The sequence below is a fragment of the Xiphophorus hellerii genome, chromosome 22 (assembly GCF_003331165.1).
Source record: "Xiphophorus hellerii strain 12219 chromosome 22, Xiphophorus_hellerii-4.1, whole genome shotgun sequence".
Classification (NCBI taxonomy): Eukaryota; Metazoa; Chordata; class Actinopteri; order Cyprinodontiformes; family Poeciliidae; genus Xiphophorus; species Xiphophorus hellerii.
Genome location: NC_045693.1, coordinates 3,069,165 through 3,084,729, shown reverse-complemented (window position 1 = coordinate 3,084,729; position 15,565 = coordinate 3,069,165). Strand labels below are relative to the sequence as shown.

General features: G+C 40.6%; 1 protein-coding gene and 1 long non-coding RNA gene across 2 annotated transcripts; one reads left to right on the top strand and one right to left on the bottom strand.

Annotated features, from left to right (window-relative positions):
• Positions 1-6,938: 6,938 nt before the first annotated feature.
• On the top strand, positions 6,939-14,895 carry mlh1 (mutL homolog 1, colon cancer, nonpolyposis type 2 (E. coli)). The gene is made up of 19 exons (XM_032553288.1): positions 6,939-7,204; positions 7,372-7,462; positions 7,747-7,845; positions 7,925-7,998; positions 8,500-8,572; positions 8,654-8,745; positions 8,824-8,866; positions 8,952-9,040; positions 9,155-9,267; positions 9,350-9,443; positions 10,249-10,402; positions 10,481-10,800; positions 11,859-11,995; positions 12,583-12,691; positions 13,541-13,604; positions 13,687-13,851; positions 13,933-14,025; positions 14,092-14,202; positions 14,668-14,895. The coding sequence occupies exons 1-19, from the start codon at positions 7,098-7,100 to the stop codon at positions 14,821-14,823; spliced, it is 2,184 nt and encodes a 727-aa protein (XP_032409179.1). The 5' UTR covers positions 6,939-7,097; the 3' UTR covers positions 14,824-14,895.
• On the bottom strand, positions 10,120-10,508 carry LOC116713206 (uncharacterized). Its single transcript, XR_004337822.1, has 2 exons — positions 10,394-10,508; positions 10,120-10,312 (listed from the first exon to the last, which is right to left on the bottom strand). It is a non-coding gene; the product is annotated as an uncharacterized LOC116713206 (long non-coding RNA).
• Positions 14,896-15,565: the final 670 nt, after the last annotated feature.

Genomic DNA, 15,565 nt, shown 5'->3' with positions numbered 1-15,565 from the left:
AGGACTGACTCTCCCTGGCTCTGAATGACCAGACTGATTGGGAAACACAATCAAACCCCCAAACTGCAGCTGATATGATTTAGGACACAAAGAAAGGAGACAAAACCAGCTGAACACTGTGAGTTCAGCTCTAAAAACACTCTGAACTCACTTGATCAAGTGCTTAGTTTTCATTCCCCAACATATCCTGGAACAAAGTGAACTAACTGCATGATTAACTCTTGACGTCTTAAACAGTGGGGCATATTTCAGGGCTGTGAACCTGAAAGGCTTTGGCTTTAATGTGATCTAGTTTTACGTGTGTCAGGCGTCATGAACAAAGATATTTTCCACTGAAAACTGGACTAAAGCCAGTTGGAAGAACATGGCTGATGGCTGATACAACATGAAACGTTCTGGGTGGCGCTGAAAAGAAACACTGCAACGTACCTCAAAATGTGAACTGAAAAGCTGAACTTCATAAATTAGCGGGTGGGGTCTGACTTGTAATAACAGGTATTCTTTAATAGGAGAGCTCACTGGGCATGCTCAGACCTAATGCGGTTTTTCTGGCATGTTAGTTAGCTTAAATTACGGCAAACTGGTCCAGACTCAACAACTATGTAATGGATTACTGTCAGGTTCTGTGTAGGACATTCAATGGTTATCCTGCAGTCTCAACATGATTCTGTTCTGTGTTGCAATGTCATTTTGAGCTCATGGTGTTGTGCAAAAGTTTTAAACCAGCACTTATATTTTTATCCTTTGCAGCCATGCAACCAGGCTGCAATCTTCTAAAGCAGCTGCAGAACAAGACTCTGGGCATTGCTAGTTTGCTCACCTCTTCCATGTCACATGGAGGATGATGCCTGGAGTGGTTGTCCCACCCCAGGAGTGTTACTCAGCCATCAAGCATCACATTGCCCAGCTTCCCTTGGGAAGCTCCTGCCAAGTTGTTGAACTGATCATCAAACGTTTAATTCAGTTGAGGGATCAGTGTGACTTTGGTTTTGGTCTTTGACCTTTGACCACTGGTCATGGGATTCTTTCTGGTGTCCTTTTGTGGGGAAGTTGCAGAAGTTTAGAGTTTTCCAGTCATTTAAAACCCCAAATCAAGAGTGGTATCCAAATCTTGTAATATTGTTAAACTTCTCCATAACTTTCTGCCTGTGTTCCTCTGTCTTCATTTGTTCGCTGATGTTCTCCAGCCAGACTCAAAGGCCTTAGGAAAACATCTACATTCATACTGAGATAGTATTTAGAGGTATAACAATAAAATGGGGTAATGAAAATATGTATAAATCAGTCAAAGTTAACAAGAAAAAGTCCTAAAAAAAACTTAGAAAGATGCTGAGATGCAGAAAATAAAGAAACTGACTTCTGCACAGAACTGATTTCAAATCTTCATCAGAATAAACTGATTATCGTCGTTAAGTCCTCACATTGTAAATTTAGCATTGATTTAATGTGTTAACAGGTAAAAACAAATTTAACCTTGAAAAATTGGAAAGGAATATAAATTTAGCTAAATATGAGCCGCATTGTGAGCTGACTCGTTTCATTCAGAATCTTTTCTGTTTAATCAGTGGACCAATTCACCGCTTCCTTACTGCTTTATTAAATCCTGGAAACTTAGTGTGTATCTGTTGTTTATAGCACTTTTGTCATGTTGATAAGGAGAGGGAAGGAAAAGGAAGACAGTCACAGGATGAGGAAGAGGATGGGAAAACAAAGAGAAGGATAAAAGAGGCAGGATGAGATCATGAATGTCTGGAGAAAAGTTTGATCAATGAATTTAACAGGTTGAATGAACAAATGACCAAACATGAATTTAATGTTAAAGAAAACTTAATTATAGACAGTCTGGCTATCAAAGGCAGGAGACTCTGTTGTGTTTGTCATTTGAAGAAGCCTTGATAGATTCCAGAGACGGCTGCATTTTCACAACATGTTGAGTCTCAGAGACGCAGCGATCCCAACGATCCCTCAGCAGCCAGAGGAGATGGACGGCGTCCAGCAGGGACCATCAGTCCTCTGGTGGTGAAAGGACAAGGCATAAACACTCAGGTGAGACAGAAACCTGAGCAGGATAAACGGTGTGGTGTTAAAGCTCTGTCTGTACGCCACACTTCAATCCAGCTAAAGATGAGCGAAGAGCAAAAACTCAGCTTAAATTTCAGTAAACTCATTCAGTGGGAAAAAAAATAGTGTCACAAAATACATGTTCTTACTGAACATGTATGAAATTACATGTTATTCAAAAGAGTTACTGAAATTACTGCATCTCCACTGGTAATACTTTTGCTAATAGGACAGAACTTAGTCTTAGTAACAGTGGCAACCCATTTCATTTTTACTTTTAAGTATTTAAATAAAGGAGCTTTATACAAATTGGCCATAAACCTCGATTTATTGTTTTTTCCTCTCTAAATTACATTAAAAGTTGGATTTTTTCTGAATTTTCCAGTATGAGGTTATGCTAATCTGCAATAAAACACATTTTACCAGGGTTGCCAATGAAAGTGGAGGGTAGCAGTTGCGCAATTCAGCAGAAGTTGTGCATCCAATTTGACTGTCAGGGCCTGCAGCGACAGGATGGACGGCTTTGTTTTCATGCACAGAGTGAATCTTTGTGTGTGTCATCAAATTCACATTAACTTGTGCTTCCCTGCACCTGTGTTTGTACGTGGCAGCTCACCTGCAGGAGTGGCAGCTGCGATTTATCAAAGACTCCAAACTACTCTAAAAATGCAACAAGACATGAAGCAGCTGAAAGAAAACAAAGTCAGATAAACAACCCATTCTGGCCCTACCCTCATATGTGTTCGTTGAAGCATTCCTTACAACCAGCTTCAAGCTCTTCTCCAAGGATGAACTCAAACAGACTGGATAGACACTGGCTGACCACAGTTATGCCATAATTACAGCCTAGAAGTCAAAAAGCTGTAAATCAGAGAGCAGCAACTCTGCTTTACATTTCTGTTTCCTGGTGGCTCCTTTGTGCTGCATCCTGTTGCCCATCCAGCAGCTGAGCGGCATGCGGGAATATCCTGAGACATGCATCACAGAGCAGATATCATATCCTGCCAGAGCATCCCCGATGCAAAGATAAGAAGGCAAACTTCTTCAAGTTAAAGATAAAAGTGTTACAAGTAAATTAAAGGGGCAGTATTATGTCTTTTCCAGCCATTTTATAGCACAATAAAGTAACTAAGTTAACTTCAGTTGTTAAAATAATATAATATACATCAAATATGACTTCAATTTTTATTTGTAGTTTATTGCCTTAAAATTGGGCAACTGTTTCTTTAAAACTCCTGCTGTTTCTGAAACAGGAACTCATGACTCCTCTATTAACCCTTTAAAAACTTTTTACCATGTTGCTCTGAGAAGTATCTCCTATAATGAGCTCAGCAGATGCGCAGTTCCATTAGGTGTTTGCTAATTGCTGCTGGCTAGTCTGAAGGAGCTGATTGGGGGAGGAGCTGAGCCTCAAAGGTGGAGCTAGGTTAACCCAGCTGTTTTTCACAGCTGAATAGTTGCCATCGAGATCAAAGGATTTCTCATACATGCATGGATGAATCATGTTTTTGATGAGGGGATATCGTTATAACATGATGTAAAGCTCAAAAAGTCAATTTAACATAACACTGTCCCTTTAAAGAGAACAGAAATGACTAGGATCAGTTCCGGATCGAAGAGAAATGTTGACCAGAGGTGAAGCGGTGCAGCCAACCTGAAAGCAGATCGCTGATTGTGACAAAGTTTCATGTTTGCCATTGTTCCTGGGTGGTAAGCCAGCTTCCTCTCATACTTCTAGTAACATTTCAGGTTGAGCCTCTTTCTCTCATGGCCACCGTCTGTGGTTGGCTGCTGCAAAGACATGCTGGCAAGGCTTCAAAAGGCAGGTGCTGAATGTGGGATCAGGGCCAGGTCTGGGCTCAGGATCGAATGCTTCTGGTCAAACTGTGGTATTTACATAAAAACACTCCACAGAGAGCAGAGAGGCTTCCTGCAGTGGAGCAAAGGAAACACCTCACTGTGGCTGTGGAATATATCTGTACATGGTCACATGGGAAAAGCATAATCACATGTTTTAAACGTGATTTAATCCAAAATCACAGTTAAAACATTTATTACAAAATATGTTTCAAATGTTAGAAAATGTACATAGTTCATATAGAAAGTCATATTCAGTAAATTAATATTTATGTCCTCATGAGTCTTGCTTGTCAGTACCTTTTGAAAATAACAAAAGCTAGTATTTAGCATATTTTTCATTAAACTCACATTTCTGTTTTTAATTTTTTTGATGTATTATTCTAATGTTAAATGTTATGTTTTTATTAGCTGTAGCTGAAAAATCATCATAATTAAAAGAAATAAAAGCTTCCAAACATCCATCTGTGTGATGAATGTAGATCATAGGTTTCATTTTGTAATAAAGTTCCTGAATTAAATTTTATTCAATAATATTGTAATTTTATGAATATAGAAGCAGGTGTTTCACATATTAAATATTAAACATTGTGGTTTTCCACATGTTTCACATGTCCCATCTTGTGTTAATAACATGTAAAACACATTTGCCCATATATTATCACACAATATAATTTCCACAGTTGTTTCATGTGTGGAGAAACGTCTGAATCATAAATTTGACTAAATTCTTTGTCAGAATAATTTAAAAGCAGACACAAACGTTACTCTTTTGGTTTTATTGGACTGTTTTGATTGTTTTACTTTGTTTTGGTTTATTCATTTAATTATTTATGTTAGTTTGTTTCTGTTATTTTTCCTCACGCCTGAAATAAATCATTAACAGGCTAAATATAAATGCAGGTAACAGGTTGTGAGTTTGATTCCAACATCTGTTAAATACAGAAAATACCAACTAGAAAAAAAAAAGATTGTTTGGTGTCCCCTCTGGCTCGGTGCCCATACCCGCCTGTTGGTGCCACTGGGTTTATAAATGTGTGAATATCTAAATAAATAACTGGTATTGCTAATGGGTTTTGAGTAGCTGCTGGGTTAAAGCTTTAAAGCCATTTAAAATGTAATCCTGTGGGTTTAACATGGGAATGTTTTTACACATTAAAAGAAATAAATGTGATATTTCGGTCAAAGACACTGACTGACAGAACGACATCCAGTTCTGAGGGCGGAGATGAACGTTATTAAGCTGTTCTTTATGGTCACTGTGTTGAAACAGCGCCGCTCCCAGGACATTTACTCCCAGATGACCTCATTGGTTTCAACTTTGGTCAATTGCTCTGAGCAACAAAAAACAAAACAAATGAATGTTACATAATTAAAACATGGAACATATGAAGCATAAACCAGCCTGTTTAAGCCTGCCTGTCCACTTACCTATCTGTTATATAATAAACAAATCAAGACATTTTAATCACATTATCTATATGTGACAAATACTTAACTGAATACGTAAAGATTTAAATCAATTATTTAAAACTGAAGCTTCAAATTTCAGTATTTATTTAAATATGCCATAATTCCTATGATGCACTCTACCATGAAATACCATAATCTGCCACTGGATCCAAACATATTTTTGGTTAACTTTTAATTTATATTAGATATGTAATAAATTATTCATGCATCTCTTTTTGTGCCAAATTCAGTTATATTTGCATTAATAATGACACATTTAGTAATAATCTGGACATCTAGATGCCAGACCAGTAGGTATTTGCTGTTTGAATTCAAATCAAAGCTGAAAAAGAGCCAAAAACAGAGTTCACTTCAAAAACATAAATCTAATAAATTATCTATATTTAAAAAAAACTATAATTACGCAAATCAAATATTCCAGATACCAGTGATTTCAAATGGAAACTCAGAGAGGAAATTAAGACACGTCTGTGATCTGGACAGCTGTGCACACAGTGGAGGATTAGAGTGAAGGCCGTCTAAAAGGAGCCCAGACAGATGAAACACTGACTGGATAGATTGCTTTATTATATTGCCTCAGGTGTTTTTTCTTTCTATTTTTGGATAACATTCATGTTGGAATAAATGTATGTGTTTTTGTGCATTTAGGCTCTGAGGATGAACTTTAAAGATCTGCAGTGGTCATTGTCAATGTCACATTAATCTTGATGTCATTTTACTGGTTTTAAAAGTATTAACTGTTTCAGTCCAACCTTTTTAATCTGATTTGCCTTTACATTGTAAACCCTCCACACCTTCTCATCTGCTGACTAAGATCTTCTGTAGGTTTCTAAAGCTGAAGCTAAAGCTAACAGTGTGACTCATTTATTACATCACTAACCTTTGGAGCAACATGAGGGCAGGTAAAAACTTTCATGTTTAATTTTAATAATAATAAAATAATAATAATAATAATAATAATAATAAACAGTTTTTAATTGAATATCTATGATTTTGTCTTTATTTCATACCTGTTTGTCAAATTTTATCCAAGTTTTTGCTTTGTTTGGTTCTCCTGGATTTTTTTCTTTGTTTTTGGTTTTTGTTGGTGGTGTCTTCTTACTTAGTTTTAAGTTCCATATTTTATATGCCATTTATTCAAATTGTTATTGTTATTTATTTATTTTTTCCTTTTTAAAGGTGATTTGATTGATCTTTTTTTTTTTTTAAGAAACATTTGTTTCATTACACTTTTTAGCCGCTGTGGCGCAAGTGAGTAGTTTCTCAAAACATTTACCAATGAAGAAGATTCTTGTTGGGACCCGCGCTTGATCAAAGATCGTTTATTTTTGGTAAGTGCATTACTTCATCACAAGAACGGCGTATACTTACCAAACCAGCACGCCAAATTAAGTAAAAAAAAAAACCCACCAAGTCAGCTTTCAAGATTTGCATTTTGAGGTGGAAGAAAAACTGTAAAGTTTTTTTGCATTTTAATATATTTTTAAAAGACATAAGTTTGACATTCGCCGTTGTCTTATCTTTTGAGTCAGAGTAAGACGTCGTATTGTTTTTATTTTCTCCCTCTTTCAGTGTGAGAGCACTATCATGTGGAAGTCCTACAATGTAGTATTTTTATTATAATTCATTGCAGTTTTGTCTCCCCGGTCAAATATATGGGTATTTCCAGCGGTTGAGCTACTGCTAGCAGTTTTCTAGAAACAAACATGGCGGGAGTGATTCGGAGGCTCGATGAAACTGTTGTCAACAGGATCGCAGCGGGAGAAGTTATCCAGCGTCCTGCCAACGCCGTTAAAGAAATGATCGAAAACTGGTATCTGAATATACTTGTGATGATAAAAGTATTTATGTAGGGGGTCATAGACAACCAGAAGACTGGAAATGTTCACGAACCGCTACTGTTTACATATTCTACATGTGCTGCTGTTCTGTAAATGAGTTCAACTCATAATGATTGATGTTTGTTTTTAAATGTTCCAGTTTGGACGCAAAGGCCACCAACATCCAGGTGACGGTGAAGGACGGAGGCCTGAAGCTCCTTCAGATCCAGGACAATGGTACCGGGATCAGGGTGAGTAATAGCGTCCTGCCTGCTGGAGCAGAGGCGACCCTAGCATGAATGCTGCCCAGGGGGGGGGAACACCCTTTCGGCCCCCGCCACCTGTTCCTTCCAAAAGTATTTATATCTCTTGAACATTTTCTGAGTTCATATATAAATATATATTTAAAAAAATACCGCAATATTGCTCATATCACAAATCATCACGGACTTGTATAATGATTTTCAAACAGGTTGTAAAGAATATGCTAACAAAGCTAAATGATTATTAACCAAATGCTCATTTCTCACCACAGAAAGAAGACATGGAGATTGTTTGTGAGCGGTTCACCACCAGCAAACTGCAGACCTTCGAGGACCTTTCAGCGATTGCGACCTACGGGTTCAGAGGAGAGGTGACGACTCCTGTGGCCCTCAGCTCAGGAGCCACATCAGTGTTCTGGCTGAATGTTTTGTCTCTTCTCATTTCTGCAGGCTCTTGCCAGTATCAGCCATGTGGCTCATGTTACCATAACAACCAAGACGGCTGATGCAAAGTGTGCTTACAGGTATTTCCACATTACAAACACAAACTGCACTGGGTGTTAGTGGAAGGAAATGGAGGGATGTGCTTTTCTTAGATTACTGCCTTCTGTTTATATCATCTGTCTTTCCTTTCTTCTCTTTCTTTCTCTCTGTTACACCTCGTTAGCATCTCACTCCATTTTTTGACATCTTTCCTCTTTTCATTCTCTGTGTCCTATTTTTGTCCTGACACGTCTTTTATTCCCTCATCGTGTCCTTTCTTTACTTTTTCTGTCCTAAGTTGCCTTTACTTCCTTCCTTGCTGGTCCCACATTGAAAAATATCTGTTACAAATTCAATGGTTGACATTTTTATTTATGTTTTAGTTTGTTAGAACAAACAAAAGGGACTAAAAACTGGTACTTAAGGTCTTTAAAAGTCAAATGTAAAAGCACGCCACACTTTTGAGAGTTTCTTTTCTAAAAAATTGAAAGCCACATTCAGATTTGCTACTTTAGTTCTGTATTAATGATGTTGTTGTTCAGAGCGAGCTACAGCGATGGCAAACTGAAGGGCCCTCCTAAGCCCTGCGCCGGGAACCAGGGGACCCAGATCCTGGCGAGTTCCTGCCTGCAGCACGTCAGCTCTCTGAAAATGAACCGTTCGGATTCTGATGAATCGTTGCTGTTGTCCCCGCAGGTGGAGGACCTTTTCTATAACGTGTCCACCAGGAGGAAGGCCCTGAAGAGCCCGGCAGATGAATACTCCAGGATCGTGGACGTGGTCAGCAGGTCTGGACTCAAACCTCAACTATTTCTGCTCCTCATCACCAAATGTTTCATATCTGGTCCTGCTCTGTCTCCTTAAAGGTACGCTATTCACAATTCAGGAAAAAGCTTCTCAGTCAAAAAGGTAAAACTTTCTTTCTTTCTTTTTTTTTTTTAGTTTTTAAAGGAAATCAGCTGCAGGTTTAAATGGTAAATTTGTCTTTTGGCAGCAAGGAGAGACGGTGGCGGACGTAAGGACGCTTCCTAACGCGTCCATTGTGGACAACATCCGCAGCGTCTTCGGAAACCCGGTCAGCAGGTAGATCTGGTCCCCACTGGACTCGGTTGTCCTGTGTGTCCCCTCTGGGCCCCGGTGTGTCCCCTGTCTCACCTTGCCATGTCCCTGGTGTGTCCTCTGTGTCCGTGTCCACAGGGAGCTGATCGAAGTCGGCTGCCAGGACCAGAAACTGGCCTTCACCCTGAAGGGCTTCGTCTCCAATGCCAACTACTCCATGAAGCGATGCATCCTGGTTCTGTTCATCAACCGTACGTTGCCGTGGTAACGCGCCACGCTCGCTGCGTCCGCACGGCGCCATTTTCACTACAGGTTGTCCTTTGTCTCTTTCAGACCGGCTGGTGGAGTCCAGCGCTCTGAAGAAAGCCGTGGAAACGGTTTACGCAGCCTACCTCCCCAAAAACTCACACCCCTTCCTCTACCTCAGGTAGGAAAACTACTACGTCCATCGCCATGGTGATGTCTGTGTGTGCAGTAGCTGCTTCTTAATAAAATCCAGCTGTTAATATTATCAAATCATCATCCTGATGTAATGTTTAGAGTCTAACAGCAGCAGCTGATCACACCGGACACAAAAGATGTTGATCAAAAGGTTAAAGGTCACAGACAGATGGAAATTGGGATGAGAAAGAGAGGAAGCCAGAAATATTTGAAATGTTTTAGTTCCCTGACCCGCAGCATCATGGGTCCTCCACCGAACCAAGCTGCAGTAATGAGAAGTTTTTTTGTCACATTCATTAAATTAGTCTGTAGAAACGCTGTTGATGAAATAAAACCTTTTCTGGCTTTCCTCCCAAACAAATAGTTAGCTTTCAGATAGCATCTAATATTTGTTATGGAGACACTGCGTCTCCAAGACGCAGCGGTTTTCAGTTTTTAGCGTTTCCTCCCATCCTGCTCCCTGTGAGTGAAGGTTAACCCGGGTTCTGGTCCAGCTGTGGTCACAGATCCAGATGTTTGAAGTTCTGATTGTAAATATGGACAAGTTTAAGTTAGCAGTGGTTTTCTGTCTCACCTTTGAGCAGTGTGTCACATCAGGTTTATCCTCCAAGGAAACAGAAGATTATGGGTTAACTATTAAAGATGAATATTAAAGGAAAATATAAATGAGACGCTGAAGGTGCATTTATTTCATAGGAAATGTTGACTTTTTTTTGCTGCTTCCACATTTTGCCCAGGTTTAAAGTAAAACATGGAAGATGCTGTAAATTCCTGTGATGTTTTCTCCTCAGCCTGGAAATCTCTCCGCAGAACGTCGACGTGAACGTTCACCCCACCAAACACGAAGTGCACTTCCTGCATGAGGACAGCGTGATGGAGAGCGTTCAGAAGCACATCGAGAGCAAACTGCTGGGCTCCAACTCTTCCCGGACGTACTTCACTCAGGTGTGACCCGACTCCGACTGCCGTCCGCCTCTCAGCTCCCCCTCACGTCGTTTCAGCTTCTTCTTCTGTGGTTTCCAGACGTTGCTGCCGGAGCTGTCTGTGTCTGGCAGTTCTGAAGTAAAAACCTCTGGATCCTCTGAGTCCGCCGACCGCGTCTACGCCCACCAGATGGTCCGGACCGATTGCCGCGCCCAGAAACTGGACGCCTTCCTGCAGCCGAAGGAGAAGCCAGTCCCTGACCCAGAGACGGCCGGTCCCAGCGGGTCGCCAGCGGCAACCAGGACCTCTGAGCTGGACAGTCTGGAGCTGGATGACGCAGACATGCTGGAGGCTGCGCTGGAAGAACCTGGTCCAGCAGGTGAAGAGGAACGCAGCGGCGCTGCTGAGGAGGCTCAGAGGTAGAAGATCAAAGATTTCTGTCTAGAAATTATCTAAAACTCAGAAAAAGTTTGGATTTTAGTCTTTGTTTTTTATTCCAATATGTAAAAAGAGGTTGTTATTAACAACAATGTAAATTTTTTAAAATTGTTTTTGTGATATTAGTTTTTCTTTGCAATTAATAATATCACAGATTTTTTTGCCGCTTCTTTAGAAATATTTCCAAGGAATTTTCCAATATTTGCACATTTACCATGTTACTGTGACGGTAAATGTGACGTTTTGGTACTCCACATCAATCCCAGACTATAATCTGACATCAAGTAAAGACTAAAGCAGCATAGTAGAAGACATGAGAAATCCTGCCACCTGCAGGTGGGAGGTAGCATCACTTACACCCAATACTTTTTATATTTTTTTTCAGAAAATTGGCAATAAAGTCACAATTATGCATTAGGACTAAAAAATACAGATTATATGGGTTTGGTGTGAAGCAGAGAAGCAACGTCAGCAGTGATGTTGTCTTTTACTGACGTGAAAGGGTAGAAAAATGTAGAAAATATTGGTAAATATCGGTTTTTGACCCAGATTTTCATATCGGTGCAAACAGAGAAAAAAATTCCTGTAACTTTTCCAAGTTGAGTTCAGTTATATTCAAAGTAACGGAAAACTTCCTGTAGATTCCCCCGAGTGCAGTTCCTGCTTCCAAGGCTGCAACATTTTCCTTTACTGATTTATTTTTATATTTTTTTTTAAAAGGGGGAAAAACCCCTTCTGGCAGGTTTTTGATTTAGTCATAGTGTGAATGACAGCAGCTCGGGGAAAAGCAAGTTGGATCAGGAACGACTGGAGCAAGTCTGAACAGCGACCTGCAGAGAGCGAGTCGGCTGAGCCAGCAAGAAGGAGAGGACAGAGTTTAATGTCTCATGAAGGACGTCTTTCTCCTGCAGGCGGCCCGTTGGGCTCTTCTGCTGTTATTTATGACATCCTGACTCATTTTATAGGACTAACGCAGCATTTTCATCTCAAATCGTGGAACTCTTTCGCCCTCTAGTGGCTGAAATGTTTGTTTTCACAGGAAGCGACCCAGAGAGGAGGAGGATAAAGAGGAGGAGGAGGAGGGGTTGACGGCTGCCGCCACGCCCAAGAGAAGGGTGATCAAACTGACCAGCATCAAGGATCTGAGAACAGAGATCACAGAGAACACACACAGAGGTAGCTTAGCTTAGCTTAGCATAACATAGCTTAGCGTCTCTGCCGTCCTGTAGCAGTTTTACCGTTTCCACCAGGCCTGCACCGACAGAGCCGTCCTCCAGGGCAGAACTCGCCTTACACAACTCCAGCCTCCGTCATATCCTGCTTTCAGGTCACAAATAGAAACCCTGACTATCCTGTTGCCATGCCAACGTGACCTCACCAAACAAACAGAGTGTTCAACTTCCTCCTAAAAAGCTGCGGTGGTAGAAATGGATGTGCCGTAACTTTCTCCGTCTGAACAGAAACAAAACTGAAGTTATTAGCTTTGGACCTGAAGCTCATCTAGAGTCACAGCTTCAGTTATTACAGCTGGAAACTAAAGATCAGGAACTGCAAAACAGCCGAAACACTGAGTTCCTTTGATTCTAGACTAAAAACCCACCTGGTTAGAGTTGCTTTTGAATCATTGTAAAACATTGACCAAAATATTCAACATGTATTGATGATTTAGATGATTTACCAGGTTTTCATGTTTCTGTGATGTAAAGCTCTTTGAGCTGAACCGTTTCTCTGGTCCTGATCCGGGTTCTGTGTGTTTTCTGCAGGTCTGCAGGAGATGCTGCAGAAACACTCGTTCGTTGGCTGCGTGGATCCGCAGTGGAGTCTGATCCAGCATCACACTAAGCTCTACCTGCTCAACACAACCACACTCAGGTCAGGACAGTAGGAAGGAGCGCACTGCACACACTCAGTCACCTTACAACCACAAACGGTCAGGATTACATGTTATCCAGCCCCGTTTACTCTGATGCCACTAAATATAATCCAATTTCCCACGGATGTCAACTAGTTAGTCTAGCAGTGTTTATTTATCATGAAGAGTAAGAGCGGAGGTGAGGTTTGAGTTTTATCATCATTGTGTTCAGTGTTAGGGTCAAAAGCAGAACAAATAAAAGTTCATTGCATCTAGAAAGTTTTCACATTTCATATTACATCCTAATTCCAAATTGTATTAAATTAATTTCTTTCCTCAAAATGATAGACATAAAGTTATGACTCTGCCAGATATGTTTTATATTCATCTGGAATGTTTGGTTGTTAATTTACTAGCAAACAAATGGTTAAAACTACTGAAAATTAAAACAGAATTGAACATTTGAAGTCAAAACTAAATAAAAACTTTGTGCTGAACACACAGGCCCTATGGTGAAACATGGTGGTGGTAGCATCATGATGTGGGGAAGCTTTTCATTGTCAGTGTCAACGAAGCTAATAAAACTTGATTGTATAATGGATGGAGGTGAATACAGCACATTCATGAAAGAAAACCAGCAAATAACTTCAAACGAGGGCGGAGATTCAGAGTGGCCTAGTCAAAGTCCAGGCTAAATTTAATTGAGAATCCATGGAAGACCTGAAAATATATGTTTTTACAAAGAGTAGCACCTTTAATTAATGTACCTTTAATGATGCTACATAGTGATGACTCAGTGGGTCAAAAAATGAAAGCATGCCGCACTTTTCAGATTTTACTTAAAGAAAACTCCTTTGTTTGTGTTGCAGTCGGGAGCTTTTCTACCAAATTCTCATCTTTGACTTTGGGAACTTCGGCGTCCTCAGACTGTCTGTAAGTCGAGTCTGAACCACTCAGAACCTTTACTGACGGATCAGAACCAATCAGAACCTTTACTGACGGTGATGTTTACCAGACGCCGGCACCGCTGTACGACCTGGCCATGCTGGCGCTGGACTCGGCAGAGAGCGGCTGGACGGAGGAAGACGGGCCGAAGGAGGGCCTGGCCCAGTACATCGTGGACTTCCTGAAGAAGAAGGCAGAAATGCTGGGGGATTATTTCTCCCTGGAGATCGATCAGGTCAGCCGGCCGAGGCCCGTCTGATCATAAAGCTTTTCTTCCACAGGAGACGAGTGACTAAACTGAAGCGATGTCTTCCAGGAAGGAAACCTGACGGGGCTGCCTATGCTCCTGGATAAATACACGCCCATCATGGAAGGCCTGCCCTTGTTCATCCTGCGCCTCGCCACCGAGGTGAGGGCAGCGCTGTTCCTTCCTGGAGGCGTTTCAGGAAAAGTTTCTGACGGTTTCCGCCTGCAGGTGAACTGGGACAACGAGAAGGAATGCTTCCGAGACTTCAGCAAGGAGTGCAGCGCCTTCTACTCCATCAGGAAGCAGTTCGTCCTGGAGGCCGAGCCGGGCGACGAGCCGGTGAGTAGGTCCAGCCTGAACATACGGAACACTATTAAGGCCAACAAAAAAAAATTCATTGAAAAATTCTGATTTTAAACTTAAATCTTAAAATTTTGACTTTCTCTCATAATTCTAAAATTTTTCTCAAAATGTTGACTTTTCTGACTTTCAGAATTGTACTTTTAATTTTATAATTCTGACTTTTTCTCAGAATTTTGAGTCAATCTATGTCAAAATACAAATAACCAAACATTTTAAGGTGTATGTCAATTATGTTGTAAGTATATTAAAATAATCCTGTTTATTTCTTGTTATAGTTACCCTAACCTTTACCACTTCATCCACACTGAAAGCCTGTCCCAAATTTACTTGGTAGATTTAAGTTTTAACATTAGATTTGACTAATGGTGCATAAACAATTCTGACACAAAAAAAAACTTGAGAACTCACCGTGTTTATTCTTAAATGGCCATCATGTTTCAGGAATCAGACGGGAATTCCTGGCGCTGGAATGTGGAACACGTTCTGTTCAAATCTTTCCGAACTCTCTTCAGTCCCCCGAAAAGCTTCAGCGAGGACGGCACCGTGCTGCAGATCGCCAACCTGCCCGACCTCTACAAGGTGTTTGAGCGCTGCTGAAGACCCAGATGCTGCTGCTGCTCTTTTATACGTGAATCTTTTCTTCTGTAAATACATTCATACCAAACTAAACACAGGAAGACTGAGCTGCTTGGAGGAGTTAATGGAAGCCTGTTAAGTATAGATGCAAACAATTAATCAACTTATGATTATGTCGTAAGTCTTAATGGTTTACTGCACAGGTGTCAAACTCCAGTCCTCAAGGGCCGCTGTCCTGCAGTTTTTAGATGTGCCACAGGTACAAAACACTGGAATGAAATTATTTAATTACCTCCTCCTTGTGTAGATCAGTTCTCCAGACCCTTGCAATGACCTAATTATTCTATTCAGGTGTGGTGCAGCAGAGGCACATCTAAAAGTAGCAGGACAGTGGCCCTTGAGGACTGGAGTTTGACACCCCTGGTTTACTAGATTAAAATGAGTTCCTACTTTTTAATGCAGTTTGGCCGCCATCCAGCAGAGGGCGCTGCTGGTCATATTTACTCAGGCTCATCAGACTGTGTTGATTAAACTTTGTCCTGTAAAAATACTTTTCACGGTTCAAACTACCTCTTCGCCATGACAACAACCTGACTTTCCTCTTGTTGTTTTGCTGCAACCTGCGACTCTTCCAAAGCCAGAAAGGAAATGTTTCTAATGCAAGAAGAAATGGTCATTTTAGGAGTTCTTCTATAAAATCTGATTTTAATATCTTCAGAATTTTAAAAGCAACTAACTTTAAACTAGATCTTTCCATATTTAT

What these genes read in the sequence shown, in the direction of transcription:
- mlh1 (XM_032553288.1), top strand. Translation starts at nt 7,098, where the DNA reads ATGGCGGGAGTGATTCGGAGGCTCGATGAAACTGTTGTCAACAGGATC. An exon ending in ATCGTGGACGTGGTCAGCAG is followed by an intron (nt 8,746 to 8,823) that starts GTCTGGACTCAA and finishes GTCTCCTTAAAG; the next exon opens with GTACGCTATTCACAATTCAG. An exon ending in CCGAGCCGGGCGACGAGCCG is followed by an intron (nt 14,203 to 14,667) that starts GTGAGTAGGTCC and finishes ATCATGTTTCAG; the next exon opens with GAATCAGACGGGAATTCCTG.